Source organism: Agelaius tricolor, unplaced genomic scaffold (genome assembly GCF_023055355.1).
Source record: "Agelaius tricolor isolate 1412-34295 unplaced genomic scaffold, bAgeTri1.0.p SCAF_19, whole genome shotgun sequence".
In the NCBI taxonomy this organism is placed as follows: Eukaryota; Metazoa; Chordata; class Aves; order Passeriformes; family Icteridae; genus Agelaius; species Agelaius tricolor.
Genome location: NW_027269279.1, coordinates 14153880 through 14177986, shown reverse-complemented (window position 1 = coordinate 14177986; position 24107 = coordinate 14153880). Strand labels below are relative to the sequence as shown.

At 42.0% G+C, this 24107-nt stretch overlaps 1 protein-coding gene across 7 annotated transcripts in view; it reads left to right on the top strand.

Moving 5' to 3' along the window:
- The window catches only part of CREBBP (CREB binding protein), a 97926-nt gene that overhangs the window by 1218 nt on the left and 72601 nt on the right, over positions 1-24107 (top strand). For 6 of the 7 annotated variants that reach the window (XM_071444439.1, XM_071444437.1, XM_071444440.1 and 3 more), the window contains exon 2: positions 12969-13681. In XM_071444439.1, coding sequence (XP_071300540.1) covers positions 12969-13681 — 713 coding nt within the window. The remainder of the gene's footprint in view (positions 1-12968; positions 13682-24107) is intronic. The other variant, XM_071444441.1, reaches the window with a different exon arrangement.

Sequence of the window (24107 nt, the reverse complement as noted above, 5' to 3'; positions counted from 1 at the left end):
GGAAGGGACCTTAACGCCCGTCTTGTTCCATCTCCTGCCATGGTAGGGACACCTTCCACTATCCCGAGGTGCTCCAAGCTCCGTCCAGCCTGGCCTTGGACACTTCCAGGCATGGGGCAGCCGCAGCTTCTCTCGGCAGTCTGTGCGAGGGCCTCGCTATCGTCAAAGGAAGGAATTTCTTCTCCCCGATACAGATTCTAAATCTACCCTCCTTCAGCTTAAAGCTGAAGGTGCCTTCTTGGAAGGGTAGTTGAGGTTTCTGTCTACTCCTTAAACCCCCCAGATTACCCACAGCTAATAGCCCTATATTTTCACTGTGCCCCTGTGTGTGACACACTACGGAATAAAAACTCCTTAATAGCTTCTTAGTCGTGGAATGATTTGGGTTGGAAAGGACCTTGAAGACCATCTAATTCTACCCTCCACTTAATACTTTGTGCTTTTTTTTACCTCCCAATCTGTGACCGAGGTTTTAAGGTATTTGGCTTAAACTGTTTCAAGCATTTTTCCTTTAAACCCCAAACGAGTTGCCGATAATAATTGAAGTTGTGGGGTTGCTCGCATGCCGAAATGCCTGGCAGCCTGGCAGTCACTGCGACTTGTCCGTGTCGTGTAGTGTCTCTGGCTTGCCTTTTTCTTCAGTTGTGATGGGTTCGTAGATAATAAAACCCATCAAAATGTCTCGTTTCCAGCCAGTGTGTGCCCGTTGTAAATACACGCGTGTGCGCACAAGAGCATGTGTGCCTGGACCGGCCTCTCCCGGTGTTCCGACTGTTTCAATCCCCGAAAGAGTGGTTTCAGAAGAACACGAAGTCTAAGTCTGTTGCACTTGAATTTCTGCTTTCAGAGATTAATGAATCTTGTGGAAGGGATAGTGATAAGTTAATCATGCTGTGCCTGCTGTGTTTTCATAGACTGAAAAAAAATATTACTATAATTGAGCTGATAAATTCTGTGGGTTTTTTCGTCTTGCTCAATCTGCATTTGGCAACACTTTACAGATGCTTCGGTCCTTTAGGGGTTTTTTATGGAAACCTTCTCTTCTCAGCCTGCAAATAAATGAAACAAGCGAGAAAGAAACAGTATCGAGTAAGAATTGTCAGGGAATATCTAGGTGAGGTCTTGTGATTGAACCGTGTTAATCCCTGGTGTGGAAGCACTGGAATATATGGAAGGCTGATACACAAGTTGCTGCGAAATGCTCTTTGTAACTCAGGACAAATACAGTTTATAGTTCTTTAATTCTTCAGCGAGACATTTTAGACTCTCCTGGTAGCCAGTGTCTTGGTTTGGTTTTTTTTTTTTTTTCTTTCTTCTTTCTTTTTTGAAGTTCACTTGGGCTGTTCTGGAATGCTTCAGTCTTAATTACGTCCTGTTCAGCAAGTTCTCGTGTGTCTCGGGGAGCTCTGTGTGCTGCTGGATGTGTGAACTCCAGCATCTGCAGAAAGTTCTGCAGGGCTCAGGGGGCCCGGGGGCACTGGGGTGGCAAACCCCAAGTTCTATTCTGGACAAGTGTGTCCAAGGAGTTCTGTCATCCTCCTGCTGTTCCATAGGCAAAAGTACCTCTCTGCCAAGGGTGTGGGTCATGTTTGTGCACTTAAAAGAGAGGGTTGTTTTTAGGAAAAGCACTTCTAGGTTTGTTGCCAGCAGTTAATGCTGCTCGTTGAAGGATCGCTGAAGGTTTCCGTGCATTGTGGCAGGCGATACAAATAGTTTGAGTAGTGATTGCTGTCAAATGCCTGCTCCTGGAACTAAACCAGGCTGCTCCCTGGTGCTGGGGCTTAAATGGAAAAGTTCTGTTGCAACCTGGAAAGTGGCCTTTGTGATCGGGGGAGCCTGGGGAGATGGGTCTGAGGATTTTGCCCTGAGTTGAACGGAATTATTGTAATTGCAGTGGTGGCCCCACACGGTGGGTGCTGTGGCTGCCGTGAGCAGGACGTGCTTTCACAGCCGCCGTGTCAGCCCGGCTGAGCAGTTTGGCTCAAGCCTGCCAATGCTCACACCCGAGGCTCTGATGGCAGGCCTGAACATTGGGCAGAAAGCAACTGCTCTCCTCCTTGTTTATATTTCTCTTGATGCTTTGATGCGGTGATGTTAAGCAACTCCTTTTGTCAGGGTAAGTTTTAGCTGCCTTTAATCTTTCTGATAAAAATAGCTCCTTAGCTTACCGGGGCAAAGTTTGTGCCGTTGAAATTGGTCTGTTTACCTTCTGAAAATATGGCCTTTTCTGTTAAACCTAAGCAGCTAAATCCAGTGTCTGGTCTTGCAGAAGGGTGCAGAGATGAAAGGATAACAGAAATGGGTGCTGTGACCATCGTTAAGTTTCATGATAGTCTCATTTCGCAGTTGCCCTGCTGCTCTTTGTATCAATAAGGAAGGTTAAGACTCCTGGCTGTTAACTTGGCTTGCCATTGCTGTGTTGTATTGAACGAGCTGACTGCTGTGGTAAAATGTCCGTGGGAAAGATTTTTCCTTGTCTAGCCAGGTAGGAGTAGTGCTTTTGTGTAATTACTGCTTTATTGGATACACAGGCGTTTTCATACCTAAACATTTGTCTCCTCTGTGGCGGTTGTGAGATGTTCTCATCCAGCGCCGCAGAATAAACAAGGGACTCCTACAAAAAGTAGAATTACAGTAACTTTGCTTATGGCAGTGTGTTATTTCAGTGCTGAGCGTTGTGATTGTTTTGTACATTGCTGGCATTGGTCCTTCAGCAGAATGTACACAGACCTGGCGGCGTTCTCGAGCTGCTCTCGGGCTGTTTGGGAAAGATGTGCCTGAATGGAGCAGCAGCACAGCTGGAGGTGTTCAGGGGCCCCTGGACTGTGGTCCCTTCTGCAGGTGGCTCAGTGAGGGCCTGAGTTTCACTAAAGTCATGCTTCTGTCTGCATTCATTGTGTTCCCTGCAGCTTCTGCTGCTGTGGTGCTGCGCCAGTTCCAGAAACAACACAGCGTAATCTGGGCCAGAGCAGAGGGTGTCCCTGACGGCATCAGGAGTTAACAAATTCCTAAAGTAGGTGAAATTGGGGAGAAGGTGAGGTGAGCAGTTTCCAAAGTCCATTAGAGCTAGGTTTTCACCTCACACTTCCTTGTGTAGGGGCTTTTGTTGATTTTTACTTCTTTTCTCCTCCGTGTCTTCTGATCCTGCACAGATAAAGCCGTGTGGCTGCTGCTGCTGCAAAAGCTGTGGGCCAAGTTCCCTGATAACTCCTGTTCTCTTCCTGGCCCGTGTGTTGGCATCCAGGGCCTGGATTTTACACTGGGGAAAGGCTGGCCCTGCTGCACGTGCCTCCCTACGTGCTGAGATAAGTAGATCTCTGGCTGACTCCCAGCCAGCCACAGAACTTCACAGGAGGGAGTTCGTGTCGATGCGCAGCCTGATTTGATCCTGCTCTCCTGCCAAAAACCAGATAGGTGTATTGCACTGGATTTAGGTTTTAGTTTGAAAAGATGTGGACAAAAGCAAAGTAGCTTAAGGAAAGACAACAAGGTTTTCTAAGCTTGTGTTCACATTCTTAGCAGAGTCTTCAGATGGAGTGACGTCTCGGTGATCTAAACCCAGATTTTGTTTGGGCACGTGAAAGCATTAGTATGGATGTTTTCAAGGGTTCATTCCTGCGTGGCTGGAAAGCCTCATGGAAGCCTGTGTAATCCATCTGCTCTTGTTTTGTGTGGTACCTGCAAAACTCGAGTGTCACATGTGTGCTGTGGCAGTAAGAATCGCAGTTACACACTCACTTCCTTATTCTCTCCCTGGAACAAGGAAAAGGATAATTTCATTAAGTGAACACACTCTCATTTATAGGCAGAAAATTTAGGGAAGAAATTCATTTTCTGAAAAGCTGTAGGTGAAGGAATGTGCATAGTTGTAATTATTCATGGGAATGTCCTTTTTGTTTTTTTGTTTTGTGGTACTTGTGCCCTAACTATCTGGGATGGGAAAATGAGGTGGGATATTCATGGCTATATTGTTTCTTGTAGAATACTTCATGGTTATATTGTTAAAGAGTCATGGAACCATGGGGGTGATGGATGGGAAGGGCTGATGCCAAGCAAGGTGTTTACTTTGAGCTAGAAGTTTGATACAAACTCTTAGGTTTTTTTCACCTGAAGTGACTGACCTGCATAACTTGATGCCAGCATTTGTGATCTGGGACAGGAGATTTTTTAGATTACAAATGGGCTCATTTATAGAGTCTAGCACAGCTAATTCTTACCAGTTCCTGGGGTGCTGCTGATAGCAGGGTATTGTGTACTCTCTCAGTGTTTGTGGGCTTTTGCAAGTCTTTCCAAGGAGTTTGACACTCAAGTCTGTGGGGGATGAAAAGTTGAGCAGGTGATCTGCTAGCCTGGTCATATGTGACAGTCCACAGTCTTACCATTTTGCCCATTCTTTTATTTTTTGAAATTCATACTTTGTTAATTGCACGTGTGCTGGGGACTTCAAACTTATTCCCCCTCCAGTGACTTAAAGTTAACTAGAAAATGCTGTGCCATAGAGCTCCTGGAGAAGCCCTGCCAGCAGCAGGCAGGAATAGAGGCTGTGTCTTTGCTATACTCCAGAGATCTCTTGGTAGCTTGTGAAATGATTCCCAGTTTTCTGCTGCAGATTATTCACTTTCTATTTTGGCTGGACATTCCTTGGAGTCATCGTCCAGTGCCATTAATTATTTTTACAGCAACATGCTGTGCTTTTTTATTATACCTGCAGCTTCACATTAAAACCCCCCACATATTCTTAGTGTTTATCTTTATTATATTTTACTTACTGTTGCTATCTGCTAAGAGAGAAGAACATGAAAAAAAACCCTCACCCTATTGACAACATATTGCAGGTTAATGTGAAACCAGGGTGGAGAGGGTAGTTGAAAAACACAATTTGAAAAATTCTGAGGTTTGTTCTTACACAGTGAAAAAAATTGAGGGATAACTTAGAAATCTGACACTTCCACCCTAATTTGGTTTACACTTTCAAGAATTTTTGCTTTGTAAATCTTGCTTTTAACATATGTTATGTTTTCCATCTGTCTTCTCAGATGTCTAAGATACAGAGAGAACCTAAATTGTTTATTTGGAAAACTCTTTAATAAAGATGCTTCAACAAATACTATTAAGTATTTTGCAGAATCATAAGTGTGAATTAAAAGAAAACTGCAACTTCTATTAGCAGTGATAATTATAACTCTTAATCTAAATCTCTTAACACACTCTTCCTTTCCTGCTTTCTTATTTGCCATCACTGAGAAATAAGGATGTTATTTATGATAACTGGATAAATACAGTATCTTTGGTTTGCAGTTTGTGTGGATATATTTTTATTTATACATCTGTAAGGCTGTAAAATAATCCCCAGCTTCCCTGCCAGTCACCTTTAGTGCTGTGGAAGCTTCCTTGGGAAGACAACATTGGGAAAAGGAGTTGTTCTTCCCTGGGTGACTGTTTCTCCCAATCTCCTGGGCACAAGTCATTTTCCTGCTGCAGTTGGACGTGGCAGAGACAGAAATCAGAGCTGGAGCCCTTGTGCTGCAGAGTGAGAGGTAAAATAGGGCATTGCATTGCAGCCCCTGTGTGTGTGCCACCAGGAGAGCACGAGCTGCTCTCTTGCTCTGCCCAGCTTTGCCACCATGGGTGGCTGGGTTAGTGGGTGCTGCTGGTGACATCACTTGTGTGTCATCTCTTGTGTAGTGTCATCATCTCATGGAGACAAGAGATGGGGAAATTACCAAGTGGCTTGAGTTAAGTACTGAGTATGAGTCTGGTTTGGAATTGCTGTGAAGTTTTTTCCTAAGTTCATAAATTCCCTAAAGGAAAGTATTAATGAGAATGGTTGAAAACAGCCTCATCCCATTGAAATCAATGCTTTAAAGTAAAAGATTCATGAGAGAGTTGGGTTTTTTTGGTATTGTCAGTTATGGCTGGAAGCTTTTTTAAATGTAAATATACAAAAATCGTTAGTTTCAAGTGCTTGTATGCTGTTACTCCCTTCTGTATGTTTGGTTTGGTTTGGGTTGTATGTCCTTGCACAGCTGAATTTGAGTTGCTAAGCAGAAGACAGTTCCCTTAAATTTGGTATCAGAAATAGGGAGGGGAAAGTGACATTAAAAAAAATGGAATTTGTACTTTTTGCAGCTTTTATACATCACAGAGGAGACCCCAGACTTGCCTGTTTCATAGTAATGTTGCTTAGTTTTTTTTCCTTGTTTCATAATATTACTTCAAGTAGATATTTATATATTTCACTCTTCCCAGAACAGGCCTGTTCTGTGGTTCTGTTGGAGAAGCTGTGTTAAGTGGGAATTGTCATAGAAGGACTTGTGTAGCTGAAGGGAGCTCCTGAGCCAGAGCTGAGCCCAGTTCTCAGCACTGACACTGTCAGTCATTGTGGGGAGCATGAGGGCCTGAACACTTCACAACCTGAACCACCTGTGTTGGCAATATAGTCACTGAGAAGCCTCTGGCCAGGGAATGTCACAACTAAAGTTTGTTTGTCAAGATAATTCATGTCCTAATGTGTTATGTGCCAATTCCCTTTCCTGGTGGGCAGTGAGGGTGGCACAGGAGCCAGCTCAAGGCAGGCACAAGCAGATACCAACTTGGTACAGACTGTGCATGCCATGCTGACTTAAGCAAGTGCCCACTATTAATTACCAGAATCTCAGATGATTCCTTTTAAAGGGCTCATTCAGAACTTAAATGTTCTGTCAGCTGTTAAATTTGGGCAAGAGGCAGGATGTGTGTGTTTGTGATAGGATGAGAAGGCAGTCTCACTTCTGTTAATGTTAATGTGCTGCAAGAACCTTAAAGTATTTAATCTTCATCAGGATGATCTTGTGAATGAGAAGCTGATGTTCCCAGTGTGGTGTCTCCCAGCCCATAGGCAGATTGCCTCCTCTTCCTTCTGTCTGGGTTTCTCTTCTTATGGTAAATGAATGTACTGAAGCCTTCTGGTCTGTGAGAGGGGTAGCCTGGCAGCCATGTGCACTGGGACAGTAGCCATGTGTTCTTGTGGATGCTGCTGGGTGGGGTTTGGTCTAATTCACAAGAGCACACGTGGCACCTGTGTCAAAATGGTGAAGATACCTTGGGAAGCAATTAAGAGGAAGAGTGGTTTTGGAGAGGGGCAGAGGAAGGCAAAGGCAATCCATCATTTGCCACCTGATGTTTCCAAGAGCAGACCAGAGTGAGCACTCTTGTTGGGCTGTTTCTGCTACACATTTTGGGGTTACCTTGGTTTTATTCCCCTCTGGGAAGAGATTAGAGACTAGCTTCTTATCTGGACATTTTTAATATTTGCTTCTTTATATAAGCCTTAGTGCCAGGTGCAAGGGCCATTTAATGTGCTCTCATATACTACTTTGTAATTGATAGGGAAACATTCAAGTAATTTGTGATTTATTTTTATGAAAGGGTAGAATAATCCCTAAACCCACCAATTACTTCTGAAATAAACCAGTATCTCAGGTTTTTCTAGATTTTTAACACAGGTCATGTTGTCACTATGAGCCCAGCAAAAGAGAGATGATGGAGACAACTTGGACAAGTAGAGCAGAGAGAACCTTGAGGTGATACAAAACATGGAAGTGGAAAGAGAGGCTGGGGGCTGGAGCTGGTGTGACCAAGGAAGGATCTCAGTTTATACTGCTCTCTTTTCATGGAGGTGAGGAGGAGGACAGGGACAGAGCAGGTGGCTTTTCCTGTATCAGCTGGTAGTTGTCCTCACACCTTGGTGGTGGTACAGAGGATGTGGATTTGTGCATTTTCCCCATCCTGGCTCGTGTGTCTGCTGGTGGAGCTGGTGTCAGGAGCTGAGTCAGGAATACAGGTAGTACTGCAGTAGAGGGTAGAAGAGAGCTGATTTTTTTCAATAGTTTCATAATTTGTTTGTGTAACAAGCTTCAGTTTTGAAAAGTCACTTAGTTGCTGAAGCCTTACCAAAATGGACTGGGGAAGATACTCGGAGCTGTCTCTAAAATCCCAGCCACAGGAAAGCAAGCAAAGGCAAGTGTTAAACCCATTTTCAAAAAGGGTTAAAAGACAATACAGTCAATTACAGATTGTTCAGCCTCCTCTCCATCTCTGGGAAGGTCATGGAGGAGCTGGAGTGAGTTCAGGGAAGGGCTGCTCAGGAGTTGTGCCCTTTGAGAGGAGGTGGAGGGCTGGGCTGCAGTCAGACCTGATGTCCCTTCCAACCTGAGTGACTTTGGGCCTGTCAACAAGAGGGAGCTGTGATGATGATTCCAGTGAGTTTTCTACAGGTAAGTCCCAAGGATTCCAAAAGGTGATGTTCATATCAACACATTTGAGTTTTGACCAGTCTGGTAACTTAGGAATGAGCGACCCAGACTGTATTCCTTTGTCATCCCAAGTGCAAGTGATTTAAATGATCAGGCACATTGAAATTTAGTTAAATATTCAAACCTCTTATTATTCAAGCCATAAATTGTAGAGACTCATCCAGATCCTCTTATTCCTTCTCATCACCCTCCACCCAGCCATCAGGGTCTGCTTAACCCAGCCAGGTCCCTCATCACCATCATTCTCAACCTGGTTGTTAAACATGGTGTTCAGAAGAAGTGATGCTGCTCTGCTGAAAGTCAAGGTCAGATGCATGTCAGTTCCCAAGCTTTCCATGTCTTGTTAGGGAAAGACACAAATCTGAAGTTTCCTTGCTGGAAATTTGAGATTTTCCGTGAACACGTTAATTGTTCTAAAACATTAAATGCAATAATTGTCTTTTGTGAAACAATAAATTCCAGAATCCTCAAACCTGGAAAGGAAGTTGGAATGGACATGGTAATTGCTGGCTGTGCCACACAGTGTGGCTATTGAGGGGAGCTACCTGACAGTGAATTTTAGGGAATGGCTGGAGCTCTGAACTGTTGAGGCTTTGTCTGCTGGGGTCTGGCGTGATTGAAAGAAGCCTTACAAAACAAAATTGGGCTCACTGAAATGTAACAGCTATGTTGGCATGAAAGAAAGGCCTGGTGAAAATACTGCTTGTGTGCTGGACTTGAGTGTCTGCTCCATGCCATGAACAGTCAGTTTGTGACAGGACAACTCCCAGTCACGTCTCAAGCAAAGATTATGCTGTAAAAAAATGAAACTGAATTTGATAGTTCTCCTCCTGCTTGCTGTGAGATACATTTGAGATAATAAGACACATAATGAAACACCTTAGGATGTTTGTCACCTCTCCAGGCTGAGCTAAAGGGGAAAAAATGGTGACATTGAAACAAGTTAATTGATTGAATATGTATATTAGGAAAGTCTCCCAGTAACAGTCACAAGCAGTTGTACAGATGAGAATGTTCTGCCTTCAGGATGCAGCAGAGTTTTGGGTTTTTTTCTTCTGAGAAGACTTAGAAGGAAACAGAACATGTTTTTTTTTTTAATTCTGGTTGCTGAAAGTGTTGTCCAGGAAGGCAGAAAACTGTGACATTTAAGCTCATAAGACTGAAATTAGGAGAGAAACTGTCTCAAGTGTGGTTATCTTCGATGTGTGAAAATAGCTGCTCGAGGAAGGCAGAATGCTCAGATTGGAGAAGGAGCCCTTTGGAAAGAGTGGGGGTGTGGTACTTGCCTAGTGCTTTTCCATGCCTTCCAGAGAACATAATCCCTGCTTTTTTGGTGCTCTGCTGTTTAGAGGACATTGGGGTTTATGTGACAGAGGTACTGAAAGGTATCAGGTTGAGGATCAGAGGTGCTGTGTTAGAGACAAGACACAAGGAGGTGAATCTGCACAGCCTCAGTCAGCTCTGCTGCTGCAGGAGCCCTGAGTTAGAGGTATGTGCCTTTTATTAGGGATTCTGTTCTCCTTTAAAATCCAGACCACTTTTCCTGCTCTGCTGAGTGCTGGGTGCATGGTGGCAGCTTTGAGGATGGAGCAGGTTAAACTTGGTGAGACTTCTCAGCAAAGGTGTTCCCTGACCATTGCTTCAGGTAACTGCATGGAAAGGCAAAGGCATCCCTTGGGTTTTTTTTGGTTTTTAGCCTTTGAGAAACAGTTGAAGCATTGAGAATGGGATCAATTCTGTTCTTCTTGTGAGGATGGAGGCACTGCAGTTGCTTTTCATTTCTCTGTCAGTAGAAATGGGCCGTGTTCTTATTATGGCAGATTTTTATATGTGTGTAAATATACTTATTCTTTTTATAACTGCCAAGACAATCTCTTATCTTTATGGATTTGTTGCAGACATGCTCAAGTAGATTTTTGTTTTCTGTTGTATTTTATAACCATTGTAAAATGTGCCTTGTGTTGCTGTTTTTAATGTGCATGACTCTGATGAAATATAAAAGAAGATGATTAATCATTGCATGAACAATTGAATTCTTGGTGAATTTTTACAGGACCATTGTGTTAAGTTGTTTACCTGCTTTTTATTTTCCTGCTGGCAGAGCAGTACATTTTCCATGTCTAACCTAAATGTACAGCCTTCTTACAGGAGCTTAGGAGTGGTAGATTATTTCAGGTTTTAAGTGGCAATATTCCCAAATGCTTTCTTCACTCTTTTTTGTAAACTGCAAAAACATTTCCAGTTCTTGGCTCTGGCAAGACTGAGAGAGTCCAGCCAGCCAAGCAAAAAAACAAATTGAGCATTTATACTCCAGCATCCCATTTTGAAATACAGCTGGAAAAAACTACTCTTTAAGCCACAGCAACATCATCCCCCTTGACATTTTGTCTCTTCTTCTCTGCCCCTATCCCCACACCCACACATCTATGGTCCATGAAATATTAAGAATTTTGATGCAGAAGCTTGGAAGAACACCTTTATATGGGATTTACAGAAATTGTGTGAATGAAACCTTGAATGTGGGGGGCTGGGATGATGAGAGCAGTTGAAGAGAGGCAAAGCCTCAGCCCTGGCCCCATGTGCCACCCTTGGTGATGCTCAAGCAAATGGATTTGGTTGGGCTCCTGTGGCAGAGCCTCTCAGAGCCCCTCCCAGCATTCCCAGCTTAAATAGGGAAATTTGGGAGAGTGGAAGAGGGAAAGTAGAACTAAAATGTCTGTGAAGTGGCAGACTGCAGCCTGGTCAGTGTCCAGGGGTTGTGTGGGAAAGTGGAGGAGAGATGAAGCGATCGTGGAGTCAAAGGTACGCAGAGATGTACTAAAGATGAACTGAAGACCTGAAATGAAAGGCAGCAGGGAAGAGAAATTAAAAATACTTTCATGAATCTTGCTAAATGAATGTTAGTTTGTTCCTTGCCTGCTTGGAAGGGAGCAGGGGCTCTGTTCTGAGCAGGGTGTACTTGTCACAAGCCACATCATGCAATCCTGGATTAGCTTCAGTAGGTGATGATGGCAGAGTGTGGGCCCCTGAAGGACATGGAGCTTTGAGCACCTCAAAACAGCCAGAATTTAATGGTTTTGTCTTTGTTTACTGTGCCTGTTTGTGTAACTCACTAGGCATTGCTTGTCTGACCATTTTTATTAATTTTTCTTCAGTTAGGTTGAATTGGAAATGCACATGCTGATAAAAGCTGTCACTACACTATTAAAATGTACTGAGATGGCTTGGTGATGTATCTGTGCTTTGTGATAGTTTGTGTTGCTTGAGGTTTGTTGTTTCTTTTCAATGTACCATCTTACATAATTTTTGCAGCCTGCATCTTGCACCAACTTTTTTGTGGTTGAAGAGCAAATTAAACTTTAAAACAATGAAGCCTTTGGAATATCCTTCTTAAGTAAAGAACTCTTCTTTGCTCTAACCTGGAAAAAATGTGGTTTGTTTCTCAGTGTGAAGGACTGGGGTTTCTCAGGGCTGGCTTGGGGGGCAAAATAATGTTTTCACTCATTTATGTTACAGTGAGAAGTGATTGTTTTAGTTCACATCCTTGGATTGGAAAACTCTTCCAAGATGTGTTGTGTGTTTGAACAGCTACTCTGGTGTATTGAGGCTGGTCTGCTTAGATGCTTATAAATATGTGCCTGTCCTTATGTCTTCAAATATGTAACTTTTATTTGCACATGGAAGTACCTGTATACAGTGAACTAACATGCTATTTTTTAATTACATACTCAAATAACCTTGTTATACAGATGCTGCTTATGATGTGCAATAAAATATTTGAGTGAACCTGAGTTGGTCCTTTAAAGGAAAATAAAAGAAGCCCCACCACTTTTTTATTAGTCTGGATGTTGCAGCCAGGCAGAGCTGTTCCTTCAAGTGGCTTAATGAAGATTTGATTGATTTATTTTGCTCATCTGGAGAGTGTGTGGATTACCTCTGTCAATATTGGGCATGATAAATGATGGCTGGGCACTTACAGAGCAATTTGAATTATTTGAGCTGTTCAGGAATCGAGCAGTGACTCGATTCAAGAGGCATTACAAGGAGAAAATGCTGAGTCCCTTTTGGGATCTTCTGAGGTAGCAGATCATGGTACAAATCAAGGACTAGAAGCTGATCTGAAACGTCTTCATATGTGAGACTGGGATCAAACTGCTGAGGAAATCATTGTTGTTCTTTGGTGAAGTTCTGAAGCAGTGCTGGAAGATGTTCTTTGGCCATGTGCACACATAAATGACAGGGTAGAATTGCTGGGTGAAATGCGGTGGCTTGGGATTACAGAGGAGGTTGGAAAAGGTGATGTAATTGCTCTTTTGGGAGCATAAATCAATAGGAAAAAAATCTGTTGTTATTTCTGCCTTCATCTTTTAGCCCAAACAAGGGAAATCTAAGCATTAGATTAGATCATTGTATTCATGCCACCTTAGTTTTCTTAAGCTTCGTTTTGTCAAAATTCTTGCCAGAAAACCTGTTTATTGGCCAGTGCTGTGCCCTGTGTGGCTGTGTGTGCACAGTGTGTGATGGCTGTGCTCTGAAAGGGACCCTCCCTCACTTCTTAGTCCTGGGTAAAGGCATCCTGAATGCCCTGTAGTGCTGGTACAAAGTAGCAAAGATAAATATTTTAGCTCCTCGTTTGTCGTGTTTTCTCACCCGTGTTTCTGTTTTAACTTGTAGATTTCGGATCCTTGTTTGACTTGGAAAATGATCTTCCCGATGAGCTGATCCCCAATGGCGAGTTGGGCCTTTTAAATAGCAGCGGGAACCTCGTTCCAGACGCGGCTTCCAAACACAAACAACTTTCTGAACTCCTGAGGGGCAGCAGCGGCTCTTCCTTGAACCCAGGAATTGGCAATGTGAACTCGAGCAGCCCCGTGCAGCAGGGAGTGGCTGCTCAGGTGCAGGGGCAGCCAAACAGCGCCAGCATCGGCAGCCTGGGCGCCATGGGCAAGAGCCCGCTGAACCCAGGGGACTCCTCTGCTCCTGGCCTGGCCAAACAAGCAGCCAGCACCTCTGGACCTACCACACCTGCATCCCAAACTCTGAACTCTCAAGCACAAAAACAAGTGGGAATGGTGACGAGCAGCCCTGCGACATCACAGACTGGACCTGGGATATGTATGAATACTAATTTCAGTCAGACACACCAGAGCCTTCTCAACAGTAATTCTGGTCACAGTTTAATGAATCAGCCTCAGCAAGGACAAGGGCAGGTAATGAATGGATCTCTTGGGGCAGCTGGAAGAGGAAGGGGAGCAGGAATGCAATATTCTGCCCCTGCCATGCAGGGGAATGCAGGCAGTGTGCTGGCAGAGACTTTAACCCAAGTATCTCCACAGATGGCTGGGCACACCGGGCTGAACACAGCACAGACAGGAGCAATTACTAAAGTATGTACATGCCATTTACTGTATTCTATTTATTGCACTTGTTTTTCTCCATACAGGTGTTTAGGAAGCACAGTAGATCCTTTTGTGGGACAGAACTAAAGGATGTGCTTTCTTGAGTCTGTAGTTCCCCATTTCAGTCCCCAGTGATATTGTGAAAAGGAGATAATTGAAGCAGTTCTTATCATGTAAGCAAAAATGAAAGCACTTGTTGAAAAAGACATCCTCGAAGCTAAAAGTTGGAAAGTATCTTAGCAGAGTGAATTAGAAAAGAGTAGCATAATCCTGCAGAAAGGAAGGATCCTGCAGGATCTCAATTTAGCTGCCAGACAACACCATCTTCTAAAGCAATGTGAACACTTGGAGATTGAAGGGAGAGGTGTAGCAACTGCTCCTTTTGTCAAGGCCTCTGTCAGCAGCCGTGCAGCAAATGGTCTTTAAATATGGAGGAACTGATCTGGAAACGTCAAATTTCATGTAGATTGCCAAGCTAATGCAAACTGTGCAAGGGCAGGGCAAGAGCCTAATTTCATGGCCCTTGTGGGTCAGGGCAGGGAATATATACCTGGAAGTATCTGCTTCTGTCAAGGGGCACTGCTCTGGCTCCCTGTTTGATACAGTTACTGCTTTTTAGTTCTTTGTTTCCCAGGTGTGAGCTTAGAGCAGTGTTTTGACTGCTGCTCCTCCTGCCCTGTGCTTTATCTCTTGTTTGGATTGTTTTGGTATAGTTGAGTCATGAAACTTTGATGGCAAACCTACCATGTTCTGATATGTAGAAAAAAGGTCAATTTTTATCTCTGATATTTTATCTATTCATACATCAGTAGCTGTTATCACTGTAGTTTATTAGCATGTAAATGTTAATTCATTGATGTGTTAGTATTGTGGAAAAAAACTGCATTGTCTGACATGAAAGTGTGTGTCCTGTACTCTGAAGAGGTGCTCACATCACTTTGGAGTCTGTATAGTTAATTTTAGGGGTTTTTTTTAAATAAAACCCATAAAAAGCATTCTCTCTGCATTGAAGAGATGCTTCTGCTTAAGGAAGAGATACTTGTGTTATGAGTGAAGGTCAGAGCACTCTGAAAGTTGACATGACTGTTTTGGAGACAGCTAACTTTGTTGTGTGGAAGCTGATTGGTCTGCACTGAAAGAGAGTCAGCTTATCTTTCTTTTGTTTTCCTTTGAAATTTGTGGGAAGACTGAGGAATTCTATTTATCTGGCTTATTTCTGTGAATTTACAGATACCTAAGTTCTTGGGAGTAGGTTTTTCTTAGTCTCTACTGTGTTTTATGTGAACCAACTGAAGTAGAATTAGCCCAAAGCAAAGGACTTGCTGTGTGAGCCTGATGGGGGAGGTTCTGTGAGGTCTTGGTTTATTTTAAACAAACTCATCTCTGGTAAAGAACAGGCCAGATCTCAGACAAATTCCAGATTTCAGGGACTTCAGGCTTAGCCTGTTGCCAGCTGCAAATGGATTCACCAGCTCAGGAAAGGGACCCAGACTGCCTCAGTTTACACCTGTGCAAAAAGCAAAGTAAAGTTGGCTTGAGCAAGGAATACACTGGAAGAGAATAATGAAAGGACTTTTCATGACAGAGCATAAGTGATAAAATGGTGTTTCTTTGAATGTACACTTCAAATAATTTTAAAAACTTGGCCAAGAAAAACAGGAGAACTGGTGTTTTCCAGGGCTCCATCTCTTGTTGAAGAAGATTAAGCTTAAAAGCATTGTGTTTCTTTAAAAAGTTTAACTTTAGATACATCTTCTTTTTCTCTTATTAAAGAGAGCAGGTGAGCTGAGTATTTTACACAAAAATGTTGTGTTTCCATTTTGGAACAAAGACTTGCTCCCTGAATTTTCTTGTGCCAAGCAGCAGTGTTCTCTCTCTTTGCCATTTTCTTAGCTGGCATTTGAGGGTTGCTATCCTTTTCCAGTCTCTCCCCATCCCCCAGTTTATTGTCTTAATAGGATTATCAACCATGATTGTTTGTTAGCTTTTTCTTATTGATGCTTCAGCAAAGCTTTTAAGAAAAGCAAAGAAAAACTTCATTGAGTTTGTCTGTTCTTCTGAAACTGAAATTTCTGCTGAAGGAAAATTTGGCTTAGTTTGTTTTTTCACCTCCTGATTCCCTGCTGTTTACCACTTAATGTGTACGGCTTAAAAGATTTAAAGAGCTGTAATAAAAGTGGTGAGGCAGCTGATCTACCTAATAGTGAGCAGTGTCCAACTTGTCTAAACAGCTTAAAATGTAGCTGCCATCCTGCTGTATGTGTATCAAGGCTGGAAGGAAATTCTCTAGGTGATGGCTAGAGAATATCCTATGGGAAAGAAAGAGCTGTGAAGTCCAAATGCAGAAAAAACACCTAAAAGAACTATTTATTATTCTAATTACATTAAAAACAAGTGATGTGCATCTCTGACTAACCTTGTTCAAGTACAGCTCCAGCCCATTTTTCTTAATTCAGTGTGTTTATATGCACTGTGACCCTTCATGGTTTGGGACCAGTTTTGTTAGGCAAGACCTTGCTTCTGTGGTGGTTGGTTCTAATCCTTTTTTAGTGTGTGACAAATCAATCCATTCCTTTTTCTGGTTTTGTTTGTTGTGGTGTGTTTATATAAGCATTCTTTCTATTAAGAGAAAAAGAAGGAAAAATATCCAGAATCTGGTCCCTTCACCTGATCTCAAAAATTGCAAGGATTCATTTCATCTGAATCATCATCAACCATGATTGGTAATTTTGGTCTGGACTTGCTGTTTTAAGGCAGGACTGAGCAGGGTGACTGAGGTTTGTGTGCCTGTGCTTGCATGAGCCAAAGGTGGGGATAAACCTTACCTCTCACCTTTTCAAACAGAAGTAGAAAATAACTAATTCTCAGTGTCAGAGGGCAAGAAGGTGCTGATATCAAGACAATTATTCTTCCATTAGCAAGGAGAGATTAAAGTAAAATATTTCCTCAATCTGTAGAGATGTGAGCAAAGATTTCACATGACACTCCAAAGATCAGTGATTTTTCTTGCTGAGATACCTGGAAACCTTTGAGGAGCTACCTCTTCCATGATACTGTGTCTGTCTCTGCTCCCCTCACTGGCAGATCCTTTCCTGTAAAAATTTTGCTTGGAATTGTGACATTGTGGCCCTTTTTTCTTGGATGACACTACAAGGAGAATTTTTATTGGACTGGCTTGAAGATCCTTAGGAAATCAGCTTTAAAGAGGAAAGGATTTATCTTTGAACAATTATTACTTGATGGGAGTAGAGGAACAGATCATCTTGTCACAGTCATCTCCAGCAGTAATGAATTGCCCTTTTGTGTTGTAGCATGTTTTTTGTTGAGTCCATTAAGTCCAGAAAACGTGTTCAAACCATCTAGAACATCTTGTTAGAGGTGTTTTTTGAAGCTTGTTGGTTGTTGGATGTGATGAGCAGTAGCAAAGCTCAGCAGATGGTCATGAGCATTTCATTGGAGACATGCTTGTGTCTCCTGTTGCTGTGGGAGCTCTTCTTTCCCAAGTGGAGGAGATGAAACCTTCCTGTTCTTTGAGGCTGCCAAGGGCTGGAAATTGAGTTATTAGAGAGTCTCTTGCTGAGGTGCATTCCCTGTGTCTAGTACAGCTGTCAAAGCCCATGGAAAGTTAGAAAAAAATGTTGGGAAGTTCCCTTTTGTTTTGTATGGTTCTCAGGCTTCCTTTTTGCCCTGTGTTAGGAGTTTTGGACTGTGATTCCTTTACCTGGTGCTTCTGCTCTTTCTCTCAAGTGGTAAAGTCCCATTCAGATGAGAGGACTCTTGAGTGTTTTCTTTTCCATGTGTTTCCAAGCTCTAAAACCTCCTCATACAATTCTGTAAAAGGAACCCCCTTTTCTTCAGTGACTTCAGAGTCCTGTCACTCCAACAAGGATATTCTGGTACCCAGCAGCAGAAATTAAGGAAAAAATCTGGAGTTGTGTGTGGCTGATAGTCTGCAGAAGGTATTGCTGTTAACCTGCAGTGAAGATACAGCTTGCTGGGGGCTCCTTTCTGAGTGTTTTTCTTTGCAGAACCATTAAACCTACCCCAAGTTCAGCTTTCCTTCTGAAAGGCAGGCACAGTTTAATCAAACATTGCTGGGCTCTGTATGCCTCAGAAAAGATGTAATTGTTTGGTCAGACTGAATCTATAAAGAGACAAGAAGAAAATGTTTGTTTATTTTCATACCTAGTTACGGTGTTTACAACATTAATGGTTGTTTGGGGTTTTTTTAGGATACCTTTTTGAAGATTGAAGATTTTGAGTAACGTCAGTCTACATATTTTGAAAACTGTGAAGGAAAATACTAATATTGATATGAAATAGAACCTGTGTGCAGGGAGAAACTGGTGGAAAAGCTGATGTGGCTGGCAGATCTTCCAGTGTAGTATTCCAGGAGCTAGTAAGGAGTTTAGATCCAGAGTTCCAAGTGCTGTGTGCAAGAGATGAGTTTTCCTTACCTCTGTGTATGGATTTAAGCCCCACTGGAAGTTGGGACCAGCATGGGATTGGCATCAAAACCTGAACAGGCTCAAAACAATCACTAACTGTGCAAAACTAGATCTGGTCTGCTGGATTTTTGCCTATGAGTGCAGAACAGTTTTTTCCTCTAAATGGTATTGGCCTAATTTGTTTGGACAGTGCATGTTTTCAACTTTATTTCAGTCAAAATAGCCACATGGCAGTGTATGCTTCAGTAAGAGCAGGGTCAGATTAAAGAGGAGGAGGAACTCTTACCAGAAGTGAACTTCAGAAACCAGTAAAAGCATTTTTTATTTCTACCAAGAGAATAACCCGTTGTCTTGGGGCTTTTTAATGTTGAGCTATAAAAGAGGTGAATTCTGTCTTTGTTTCCAGGCAGGGTGTCTGTGTAAAACATGTGCCTTGAACAAGCACATTCACAGTTTTGCTCCCTGTGCTGTTCACTGAGTGGTGTTTTGGTGTTGGAAATTAATCTTGAGTAAATTCCATATGATAATGAGCTGTGTTAAAGAGCAGGATTTACACAATGTATGTGGTTACGTTACTTGTCTCGGTGTTGTGAGGAAACTGTGGTAGGGAAAATTTGTGATGAGAAAAAATGAAGCCAACTATTTATTTAAACAGATCCCCCAGTTGCTCTTGCTGAGCACCAGATTTAGATACGCTTGCTGATTGTGAATTAAGTCAGCTGAAGATGTTCTCATTCCTTTGCAGCTCTGTGTGTTTTAGCAAACTGCTGGTGCTGTTTGTTTCTGTGGTGGCTCTCAATCTGTCTGAATTCTGCCTGAATTGTTTTAACATGACTTGCAGTTAATTTGCTTCTCATCCACGGAGCTGTCCGTGCTCGGCTGCCAAGCTGCCTGTCTCCTAGCAGACCATGCCTCTGGCAAACACCAGTAGCCAGTCCAAATCATATTCCAAACAGGGCTGCTTCCCAGTTCCAGGGACTCCTAATAATGCTACACACTCAGCCATAGCTGCTCCATCCTCTGATAAATAATAAGCACCACAACAGCGTTTTTACTGAGGTGAGACATATGTGTTTTTGTAAAAATACAACAGTAGAAAGCTGTAAATACAGAGAAACACATAATAGCAAAACTCACTGACTTGTAGTAAAATGAAAGTCTCTGAGGCAGTTTTGTTTTGAAACATGACCGTGGAAATTGCTGCTCCACAGATGAGTTTGCTGATACGTCAAAGAGATTTAGTGACTTAAAAAGCTCACTTCCCACAGCTCTTACTCCTGGCAACCGAAATTCACTTGTTTCCTGTTTCTAGTACATGAGTTAAGTCTTGTTTGCAGTTGTGCAATGTAATTGAAGATCTTTGCAGTGATAAGCACTTGGCTGGGGCTCATGCAGGTATCAAGGTTCAGTTTGGCTCCAGGGCTGCAAGAAACAGAGCACTCAGCCTTGGTGGGGACAAACCACAGCTCAGTTTCCTCTCCTCCTGCTTCACACCCAAAATCCTCTCTGTGCACTTGCACTGGCTTATCAGCCAGCTGACAAAAATTAAATGTTATGGGATCTCCTCAGAGCAGAATTGTGCCATTATCTTCTACCACAAACATGAAGCTTTTAGTCACTAACCATCAATTATGTTGGTGAGAGTCTTGTCATTCTTCAGTTTTTGTTGTTAGAGTGGGGTTTATTTCTGAGTTTATCTAAAAGAAGCTTTTGGGGCTGAAACCAGCAGATTCACCAGTTCCTTTGGAAGCCATTGATTAAAAGCAGGATTTCCAGTGTTGTTTCAGGTTAGTCAAAATGACAGAAACTCCCAGATACTGATAGATGTAACTGAGATGACATCATTCCAGTTTTCAGACTGCTTTCACATATCTTCCTGCTGCTGTTAGTAGTTTGGGGTTTTTAATACCCAGGTAAAAAATGACTCAGATGTTGGGAGGGAGAAAAACCTGCCAGCTGCAATGTTGGTGTGTAGAAGTTACGAAATGCCTGGTTCCTTCAGTCAGGAGGAAATCTGTGTCACAGTAATTTTCTTAATAGACTCTAATCATGCATGTAGATATGATTTCACAGGAGCCTTTCTGATGAAAAGACCTTTTAGCAGGTCTCAAATCTTGCCCTTACTTAAAAGATAATATTTGTGCTTGACAGTGAGCTGTGATTATATTGGAATCCTGTAATTGGAAGGACATACAGAAATGTGTTAAAGCAGGCAGTGCTATGGTCTGGAATCTAAATGCTGGTGGTCTGTTTCTTTAGAAAAAAGGCAGTGCAGGAAACTTGGAAGATTACATAGAGTTTGATAAAGTGTGTCAGCCTTCCTGAGAAATGGATCAGGAGTGGAAGCAGTGAGAGGAGGCAATTCTCCTTTTGCAGCTTCCACAAGTGAAAAACATTTTGTTGAAGGAAAACAGGACACTTAACCATCAGACAAAAAAATAAGATTATGTTGGAAAGTTGCACTTTGGAATTTTGAAATTCACTCATTTCAATGGGGTTAAAATAAAAGAGCCCAATAAAAGAGCACAAAGCATGCCCAAATCTACTCTGTAGTGGGCAGATTATTCTTCACCTTGATTAAGATTTAAACTAGAAAAGGTGTTTCAATACATATTTTTCCTCTATATGTGCAAGAATAATTCTGAATTCTTACTGGCACATTTGCTAGATTACTCTGCAGGGCTGAGAATAAGGAATGGCAGAATATAATGGCATTTTCCTTTCTTCTTGTGAATGTTTGGAGGAAATACCTGTTGGTTTTTGTTTGGAAGCTGAAGTCCATTTGTATGTGGCATCACTTTGCTGTAACTATGTCCATGGACTGTAAATAGTATGTGCTCATTTCTCCTCCTCATCCTCCTCCTCCTTGCTATTACAGTAAAGAGTATTTTTATTTACTCCAGAAATTACTGTGACTGTGAAGTGGCACACTAAGCTTGCTTGTGTTTTAACTGTTTATGTGTAATCCGAGCAATGGCTTTAATTCTAAGGCCAGGAATACTTTGCAGAATTGAGATTTAGATTAATAAAGATTTGAGATGATTTTTGAACTCCTGGTGCTACAAAAACTACCTGTAAATAGCACCTGGAAATGTCTGTGCTTACATATTCTGAAAATTCTCAAATTCCAAAGTGATGGACGTGTTCTTTGGTATCTGTATACAAATCCTGTTTAGGTTTGGGGAAATAACAGTGTCCTGTGCTCTAAAAGAGGTTCAACAGTGCCTTTGTTTGAGAGTGAATCATAATGAAAATACAGCATGTTAAATATAGGACCCTCCTTGCCAAAAGAAATGGAACAGATTTTTTGAAGAGTGGTAAATAGATTATTTAGCACTCTGCTGCTGTTTGGATGGAGAGGATTTGTGTTCTCCGAGTGACTGCAGCACAATGCTGCCCTGGCTGCTCCTCTTGTCAGGGGAGTTTTGGAAACAAAACAAATGCCCTTTGAAGCTTTTGGCAAATTGACTTAATTAAATAACTGCCTTTAGGATGGGAGGATCTTTGTACCCTGCTAATGGACAAGTGTTGGAACACCACCAGTCGAAGATGAGATTTCTCTCTTGGAACAAACAGTGGTGGCCCCCTTAGTCTGATATGGGGCATCTTGGGTTAAAAAGCATTTCTGGATCATCCTCTGTGCAGCTGCTGTCAGTGAGGAATGTGTGTACAGGCCTGGTTTGTTAAACTGTTCAACTTTAATCCTGTTTAAAGACAACCATCAGAACTTGCCTTGTTTAAAAGCCTGTTCAGAATTGTCTCAGGAGCTTCATGGGTATTGTTAAATCTGCAAGGAGAACATGTTTTATAGGACTGGAAATGTCACAGTAGCTCTTGAAGTCACTGTGGTGTTTCAAAACAAACATATTTGGCTCTTAATGTTATTTTAAAATTATTTTAACAGCGTGAATTATTTATAGTTACATTTCTCCATAGTTAATATCAGGTTGTGATATTTGTGCTAAGTAGTTGCTTGGAGTAAGGAATATTGATTTTTATTTCTTTTAATGTATTTAATGTAACCTGTAGTGTGAGTTTGTTTCTTGTCTATTTGATTTTTCTCCTTGGTCTGCAATTGAAAACTGTGGTTACTTTTAGAGTCACAGCCTCTCCCCTTCAGTGTTTCCCCTTTTCCTTTAGGATTCATGTACGTCAAGGAGAGTATACATTGTAGAGGAAGGACACAGAATATCTCTTTTCTTTATATTTTGGAGCTACTTTTCCTGCTCCTCCTCAGAGCTACTGTTGTCTTCTCTGCCCCCTCTGTGGAATATAACATTCCATGGGCTGCCTGATAATGTATCCTTGTATAATAATATAATCTATCCTTGGCCAGCTTCTGGGAGATAAATGGGGAAAGAACCTCTTAAATAGTGCTACTGTTTTCTCTTACCAAAACAGCTTATTCCTTATAATACCAAATTTTTGGAGCATGAGGTCTCTCCCTTTCCTTGGCAGTCTCCAGCCAGCTATAGGCCCTGCTGAGGTGCTGCAGCCACAGCTGGCAGTTCTGATGGGTGCAGTCTGCAAGGCTGATATCCACAGTACAGCAAAGAAAGGAAGGTCTGCTGACTTTGAGGTGAATTTGATACAGAAATCTGCATTTATAGAATCACAGAATCATGGAATGGTTTGGGTTGGAAGGGGCCTTAGAGCCCATCCAGTGCCACCCCAGCCATGGCAGGGACACCTCCCACTGTCCCAGGCTGCTCCAAGCCCTGCCCAGCCTGGCCTTGGGCACTGCCAGGGATCCAGGGGCAGCCACAGCTGCTCTGGGCACCTGTGCCAGGGCCTGCCCACCCTCCCAGGGCAGAGTTATCTAATGTAAATTCCCCCTCTTTCAGTTTAAAGCCATTGCCCCTTGCCTATCACTCTGTTCCTAAACTTTGATTCAGCTTGATGGTGATGAGGTGCAGGACAGAGATACTCAGTTGGGAACCTATGTTAGAAAACTGTGTTTTGGTCTGACCATAAATGTGTTTTAGTGCACACTGAAGCTCCTCCTGGAATTAACTCATAAAACTTTTGGCCTGTGAATATACAGTTGAGTATCTGTTGAGGCATATCTTCACTGAATTTCAGCCTTTCAAAATTCTCTTTTCAAGTATTGTTGAATTATTCTTCATGTCCAAACTAGATTTTCTTGATGAAACAAACCTTTGAAACATCTACAGTTAATTTTGTGGTTCTGGTTAAGTTTCTGTTCTTGTATACTAAGAATAATTTTTGTTTATCTGAAGAAAGCCACTTGCTCTGCTTGGCACTTATAAAAGCTCTTGAAGCAATTGGAATGCATTGATCAATTGTGGCTAATTATTCATTAGAGCTTTGAAGTTGTTGTTTGCAGAGGTGACACTCATTACAAAGTAAACCTCAGCTTTATTTTGCTTCATAAGTACAAGAGTGATACTGAGTGCAGGAATTGTAGTAGATTTCCTTGTGTTTGTACTCAGGCTTGTGCAGAATTTTGGAGCCATTTTCTTTCTTCAGGCATGTATTCAGTGTAAGCATATGATCATTTGGTTTTCTTTTCCTGGGAAAAGTTCATTTCCAGTTAAATGTATTAAGAATCTGTTCTCTCTATATCCAGTCATTTGTAAAGAAGGTTTTCCCATGAAATTTTGTATTTTGTATTTCAGTAATTGTGGGGAAACATGGGTTCATTTTTTTTAAAGGCCTTGGAATACTGAAGTTCTTCTTTGGCCTCTGTGAAATGCTTGGAAGAGAATTTCACATCTTTTTACAAGTGGTAATAAAACACCTGGCTTTTTTTTAATGGGGTTTTTAAAATTTTATTTCTAGTTTTACCAAATTTTAGTAATAAAGGATGAAGTAAATTACAGTTATTCCTGGACATTTGAGTATTTTAATTTGAGTTAATTTACTGCTGAAGAACAAGACAGTAATTGCTTCATGAATCTGTTGTGGTAGGCCTTGGTTATAGCAATTAGCTTAAAGTGATGGGA